The sequence below is a fragment of the Marmota marmota genome, unplaced genomic scaffold (genome assembly GCF_001458135.2).
Source record: "Marmota marmota marmota unplaced genomic scaffold, marMar, whole genome shotgun sequence".
Lineage (NCBI taxonomy): Eukaryota > Metazoa > Chordata > Mammalia > Rodentia > Sciuridae > Marmota > Marmota marmota.
The window spans coordinates 1868068-1875706 of NW_026000016.1; the positions used below are offsets into that span (position 1 = coordinate 1868068).

General features: G+C 41.9%; 1 protein-coding gene across 1 annotated transcript in view; it reads left to right on the plus strand.

Moving 5' to 3' along the window:
• Positions 1 to 1061: 1061 nt before the first annotated feature.
• The window catches only part of St8sia6 (ST8 alpha-N-acetyl-neuraminide alpha-2,8-sialyltransferase 6), a 118964-nt gene continuing 112386 nt past the window's right edge, over positions 1062 to 7639 (plus strand). Inside the window, exons 1-2 of the mRNA XM_015483284.2 lie at positions 1062 to 1543; positions 2041 to 2139. Of these exons, the coding sequence (XP_015338770.1) occupies positions 1203 to 1543; positions 2041 to 2139 (440 nt within the window). The 5' untranslated portion in view covers positions 1062 to 1202. The remainder of the gene's footprint in view (positions 1544 to 2040; positions 2140 to 7639) is intronic.

Sequence of the window (7639 nt, forward strand, 5' to 3'; positions counted from 1 at the left end):
GTGAGGCAGAAGGGTGTGGTTGAGGAAAGCAGCTGGGAGCATGACTACAGGAAGGAAAGAGACAGGAGAGAGAGAGAGAGAGACAGAGAGAGAGAGAGAGAGGATGGGGGTGGGTGGGTGGGGTGTGGAGAGACAACAAACCCTTTCCTGCCTCATCTTTTAAGGGTTGTCACCCATTGTGAGAAAACTACCCTTATGACCTCCAAAGGCCCTATGACCCAACCCATCACATTGAGGATTAAAGTTTCAACACATGAATTTTGGAGGGATACCAACATTCAACCCATAGCAGCAATACAAGAAAAACTTTGTAGACCAACTTAGCAGTTTATTTGAGCAAAGAGTACACATAAACCAGGTATCACTTAGAATCAGAAGTGATTGAGTGAGCTGAAGCTTGCAGTGTGAGCGAGCATCAAGCTTTTATTGGGGAAACACAGAGGCTTAGTAGAGAAATCACCTGATTGACTGGCTATATCTAGGTGGCTGCCTTATTTGGGTGTGATGTGATGAGTTGGCTGTCTATGATTGGCTAAAACCTGGTTGCCTGTGACCAGCTGAAACTTAAAGAGGTCTTTATATTCGTAAATCAGGTTCCTTGTTAGGTAGGCGCTAAAAGTACAGAGAGAGCCTCAGGCTAATGGGCTCTTTAACAGCAGAAGGCCAACTTTTTCTGGAACTTGTCAGATAGGATATGGGCTTTGAGGGTTACAGGAATCTCTGTCACCTCTCCTCAGTTCTGCTCTTGTAGTGCCAAAGCAACCGTAAGTCCCACAGCCTTATATGGTCATGGATAGTACAGAGTAGCGTAAAGTAGTGGACACAGGTGTAAGTGTTCTAATAAAACTATTTACAAAAACCGGCAGGGAGTGGATTTAGTCCTCGCCCACCCCTGAAGATTTCCTAGTCTCTGGTATCAATGAGTCTGCGTTTAAGAAGGGGAAGTTAGTGTTTCCATCCAACCTCCAAGTCCTGGCAGCCTTTAATGTGTGGGAGGATCCAGTAGAGCGACTCCACAGTTTTCGAAGTTTCTGAAGTGGGCCCTTTTTTTCTTTCCTCTTTCACTCCTCCAAGTCCTTCCTCTCCACCGCTGCGACACAGACCCAGTTGTGGTGTGATTAGGTGGGCTGCGTGGGCTTCAGAGGAGCCAAGCGGGCACTCAGAAGGTGGTGAGGGCGCGGAAAAGTTGAAGCCCAATCAGCATGGAGTTGAGCTCCGCGTCCCAACCTTCAGGTGACCCCGCGCGGTGGCGGCAGAGGCAGCGGCGGCTGCAGCGACCAGAGCCCGCAGCAGCTAGGAGCGCCTCCGGGAGGACAGGCGGCGAGCTCAGTGAATCGTCATCTGCCAGCGGAGCGCCGAGCTTCGGCGGGCCGTGGCTGGGTGGGAGAAGAAAGAGCCAGGACACAGCTTCTTTTCTCTGCCCGCCAAGACTGTGCAGGCTGGGCTCAGGGCGCCCAGAGTGTGCGGGCCCTCGCTGTGCGCTGTNACTACTGCTGCTGCTGCGCCTGCTCTGGTGCCCCATCGACGCGCCCGCCCGCTCCAGGTAATCCCGGGCCCCAGCCGATCGACCTGCGGGTCCAGCGCATCCTTGCTGTGCGCCCCGCCGTGCGCCTCGAGAGCTCTGGGCGCAGATCGGCTTGCCTTGGGCGCACAGACTTTTGGTAGCTAGGGGAACAAGCCGAGGGGCAGCAGCTGCCTGAGGAAGGGGTGGGGCAGAGGGGTGACTCTTGGATCCGTGGGCATTGCCATGGGTGGTGAGGGACCTGTCAGGGTGGTGGGGGCTCCAGTGTGCGTCGCTGTGGGTGAGACAGCTGCGGAGCAGGACCTGCCGTCGGGTTCCCTACAGCCTCCCGGGCTCTCCATTCTGGTCTTTGCTATCCTTTCCTACCCTTCTTAAGGCATTTCCAACTCCGTGCTTGGGGAACTGTCCCCCGAGCCGGGGTGCGCAAAGATGCCCTGGCTAGGCTTGGAGCGTAACGCACCTGCCAGCCAACAGCTCCCCCGCGATGTGTGACAACTTAGTTTTTTCCCCTGGTGCAGGCTTTTGGTGGACGAAAGCGAGGAGGATCCCCAGGGCACCTCCCCAGCGCTGAGGATGCTCAGGAGCCCCGCGCCCCCGGTACCGCGCACCAGGAACAGGTACGCCCGAGGCGCGAGGGACTGGCGGGCGGACTCCTGGGCCACCAACTAGCTTGAGCTGTCAGCTTGGGATGACATGATTGAGTGTGTGTGTGTGTGTGTGTGTGTGTGTGTGTGTGTGTGTATTACTCTGAGAAACTCTTGATGCTCACTCAACCTTTGAAAGCCTGCCCCTCTATGTGAGTGTTGAGTGGTGTTTGGAAACCCCCTCCCCCTAGAGAAGTCGCTTCTCCTTTTTGAGGCATTAGTTTTTTGTTTTTTGGGTTTGTTTTTTTTTCCTTCTATGGTTTAAAGTGTATCATTATTAAGATTCAGGTTTGGAGGATTGGAATTCTTGGGTGTGCTGTAAACGTTTTTCTCCTTGGTGAATGAAGACTTAAATTTTTTCCTTTATCATTCATATGAATATTTAAACAGAGACAAGAGTGATTCGGGTTTTCTATTTTTTTCTGATCATAAAAATAATACAACTCAGGAAATACAACAGGAAAAATATATAAAAGAAAATAATTCACTAAGTCCCAGCACCCAGAGACTGTATTCATATTGGTTTATTTTCTTCTAGTGGTCTTTGCCATATACACATATTTTTTAAATACAGTTTAGATTGTATTTTGTACTTTGTGTTCCACCTTTCCCCCTAAACAGTCGTAGACTTGTGTACATTTTATTAATTTTGTCCTAAAACATTGCTTTTGATTATTGTATAACCCATCATATGAATAGTTCCTAATTTATTTAACTATCTTCATTTTTAGACATTAAGGTTGTTTCCTGGGTTTTTTTGGGGGGGGGTTGCTATCAAAATTCTATTAAATCCATCCTTGTTTGTATATCTTTGTTTCAAATTAATTCCCCAGAATGAACTGATAGAAGTTGGATTATTAAGTCAAAGAGTATGTGCATTTAAGGTTCTAAATCACATTTCCAATTGCTTACTAGAAGGATCAAATCCATTTATGCTTTCACTAACAGAATGTACTGCTTTGTTCCTCAGCATTGCTATTATTATTATTGCAATCTTTTACCGTATCACTTCTTCATATCTCTTGTGAATCCCTTTTCCTCTATTTATCTTCCTGTATTTCTTGGCTCTTGGATCACCTTAATCTTCTGATTGCCTGACTGGAGGCTCCCTCCTTTGTGGCTCTGGCTTGGCACTATGAAAGTCCAGAAGTACCTGGAAGAGACTCCAGAGTGAGGAACAGCACTGCCAGACCCAGTCCCCTGTTGAATGTCATATTATACTAGAGGCACTAACAAATTCTGAATTAACAAAAGCTTGTGAGAAAAATGTTGGCCTATAGTTTTATTTTATGCAGTTTTGTGTGTGCAGATGGGTAGCTTTTCAATGAACTGGGGGCATTTCATTTTCTTCCAAGTCTTTTGACTATTATACATCCTGAGGTTTCTGCTTTGGGAAAGTTTGAAAGCATGTGCTCATTAAATGATCTGGTCCCAGGTCTTCGAGTGTGTGTGTGGTGTGTGGTGTGTGTGTGTGTGTGTGTGTGTGTGTGTGTGTTTATGGTAATTTTTGATGAGTTTTACAGCAGTTTATTTTGGCACACTTTTTTCCATTTGGCATACTTCTTGAACTAATATAGGTAATTAATTCATATTTTTTTGAGTGTGGTCAAATTTTTTCATTTATACCATAGTGCTGTGTTAGTAGAAATCTCTTTGCCCTTTGATCTGCTTTATATCCCCTTTATCGCTTTTAATTTTGATTACTTATGTATCAGGGGAACAAATTTTAAATCACCGTACTACTTGGTTGTATAGAGAAATTGCAATTTCTTATTCTGTATCTGGTCTGATCTTCCTCATTAGTGATACCAATAAGAGGAGCCCCAAATGAATGAACTCTTCTTATGGGCCAGACACTTATCTGTACCCTTTATTAACTCTTTTAATCCTTAGAAATAGTAAGAAAAACCTGTTTCATTTTATAGGCAAGGAAACTGAAACACTGAGAAATTAAGTAATTAAGTAATTACCCTAAGTTATAGATTTCCAAACTGTGCTACTCGGAATCAAATCCATGGACCCGGAATCCCACACCTAATCTCTCTGCAGTGCAGCGTTTTATTGGTGCAGGGCCAGTTGGTGTACGTACGAATCCTTAAAACTCTTTCTGGTAATATTTACTCTGTTAACAAATTATTCATATCTCACATTGCTCCCAATATATCCTTTCACTTAAAAATGACATCTAGGTGGGTGTGGTGGCACTCACCCATAATCTCAGTGACTCAGGAAGCTGAGGCAAGAGAATCCAAAGTTCTAGGACAGCTTCAGCAACTTAGCAAGTTCCTGTCTCTGAATGAAAAATAAAAAAGGACTGGGGATGGAGCTCAGTGGTAGAGCCTATGGTTCAAGATCATGGTACACTTTAACTCCTCTGGTCTCCGGAGTGATGTTATACCTTTTCTATCTGGTAGACAGGCCACCTTTCAATAGCCAGGTATGAGATTCCTTCCGCTTGGAGTTCATTCTTTTTTGGTCAGGCATTACACCTGTTAGTACTTCCTAGTTATCTGAGTGCCCACTGATGCTATAAGGAATCTGGTGAAGGGTTTCTGTGGATCCTTTTCTAGATTGTCACTTTTTTGACCTTTGCTACAATACTATCTCTCTCAGCTCTAGCTAGCTAGTTCCACAGTCTCTTAGCCTTTTAGGGGAACCATCTAACCTAACCATTGTTGGTTCAAGAAACTAAATATCAGGGCCTCCCTCCCTTGTGCTCCACCAAGATGGGACCCCACTCACAATTAATTTCAAAATAGGGGACTGCTCAAGAGGTGATCTGTTTCCAGAATCTTGATAGGAGGATGCAAAAACCTCCTTTCCCTCTGTTATTGTCCTTGATGTTATCGTGTTATGGCCCCCACCTGTTTCTCTCCAAACCCAAACTCTCTTCTACCTTTTTGTTGCTTCCTCTCACCTGTACTCCATGATAGGAATGTGCCGGTTCCCCTCTGCTTCATATTTTGTCATGACTCAAATACAAGCTTTAATGGCAAATTGTGGGGGTCAGGGGGAAGGAACTGGGAAAACTCAGGGAACAATGTCTTCTTCTAGGTCATGTGGTTAGTGTGTTAAAGGAGGGGAATAGGAGAAATCTCTTGGAGCTGAAGCAAATTCTATTTTGCATTGTCTAGAGTAGAATATTACCTTATACTTTCTCTTTGCATTCTTTCTTTATAAAAAAAGTCTTATTTTCTCCACCAACCCCCAAAGATGTTTCTAAGTGCTTCTGGAAGACTCATGTATTAAGAAAGACAGAAAAGCCCAGCAGCTTCAGAGGCTGAGGCAGGAGGATCGAGAGTTCAAAGCCAGCCTCAGCAAAAGCCGGGTACTAAGCAAGTTAGTGAGATCCTGTCTCTAAACTCAGTGGTCAAGTGCCCCTGAGTTCAAACCCTGTACCCTTTCTCCCCTCAAAAAAAAAAAAATAACGAAAGAGAAAATATATTAATAATTTAAAAAATATTATCCCATTACAGTGGATTTTTTCTCTTCCAGATAAATTGCCAAAAATCTGTCATTGTCAAACAAGAAGTTTTTGGATTTAGATCTTAACTCTTGTATCTCCATATTTCCTTTATGTTACTTTTTTATTTTAAAATATCATTTTTCCCCAGTGTAATGTCTTGTAGTGCCTGCTTGATTTATTTATGTAATTTCCTCCTTTTCCTTTGTAAAAAGATATTTAATACTATGAATTTTCCTTTGAATAAAGCTTTGGATATTTATTTATTTTTAGGTACTAGGGATTGAACCCAGTGGTGCTTTACACTGAGTTCCATTTCTATCCCTTTTTACTTTTTATTTTGATACAGGGTCTCACTAACTTACTTAGGGTCTTGCTAAGTTGCTGAGGCTGGCTTTGAACTTTCAATCCTCCTACCTCGTCCTCCCAAGCTGCTGGGATTACAGGCATGTGCCACCATGCCCAGCTCCATTTATTTATTCATTTATTTATTTGTATTAGGAATTGAACTCAGGGTCTCCTGCATTCTAGACAAGCAGCTCTAGACTAATTCCTTAAATTTGAATACATGGTATCCATATTTAAATATATATATTCCATGTTATTTGATTACATTTAAATTTTTATTTTATCTCCATTATTATTTTGAGAATGATTTAAAAATTTCTATATGGTGGATTTTTTTCTTAAGAATGAATTGAATAGTTTTTAAAAATAATATTAGTTTACTTAGATTAGATTTTTTATTATGAAAGAAATCCAATAAAATGCTGCTATGATATCATAAGTGAGTTCCCAAATATCCAATTATTAGAAATGAGGAGCTGAATTATTGTGAGACTAATGAAATGGTTAGCATAAGCCTGTGTAACTAGCTAATCTGGAATTGAAGGGTCTCACTGTGGGATCTATCCAGGTCCTGGCCATGGTTCCGTACCTTTTAATGGCAGTTGTTCATTCTGACTTAAACATCACTGATGATGATTTAAGATCCTGTAGCTGGCTAGAACTTTCTGGACAGCAATAGCTATTCCTTGAAGCGTTGGTTAGTTGATGCCTGTTTTGACTTATCTGGGATGACTGGACAATTACCCCCACTCCCCAATACCACATATGTTTTCCCAAAGAGGTTTGCCTGCTGTTTCCCTTGTGACCTTGCCCTCCCTGCGGAACTTGGACTTGTCCCTGTTTGAGAATTGGGGCGAGGCAGAGAGCAGACAGAAACTGTGTTATGTTCCAAGTCCCATTATTGTAAGGTGTGTCATTGTAGAGATTTCATTGTAAGTTTTTAGATGAACACAGAGAAAAGGAAGATTGCCTGTCATTTCAATACCTTAAAAAATGGCATTTCATATTTTGTTATATTTTATGAGCATTAATCTAATAATTTTGCTATGAATATTTTTTTGTCTTCATACATGTACTTTGGAGAATAATGCCCATCACATTGCTATGGATATTTTGATACAGGTTAGGAACTTCTTTAAAAACAACATCTGAACTGTTTTCCATGTCATTAGTATTCTTCTGCAACATAAAATTAAAGCATGGTTATAGAATGTATAGATGTATCTTAATTAATATATTCTTTCCTTTTGTACACTTGGGTTATTTATTATCTTTGATTTTGATTTATATCCTAATATGAATGACTTTAGGCTTATGCACACACTTTAGTTGTTTGGACAAGTTCTTCTTAAAAATGAAGGGGCTGCATCATAGAATATATGAAATTTTCAAATGTTGCCATGATTTTTCCAATAATTTTCACAAATGGTTGTTAGTTGTTCCAAATTATCCCACTTTCAGAAGTACGTGAGAGTGACTGTTGACCCTAACCCTTTTCAATACTGTGTATTGGACTTTTTTTCCCATTTTTTTCTAACTATTTTCAAGATGAAAATTTATGTCTTAAATTTTGTTTTCTTTCTTTCTTTCTTTCTTTCTTTCTTTCTTTCTTTCTTTCTCTCTCTCTCTCTCTCTCTCTCTCTCTCTCTCTCTCTTTCTTTC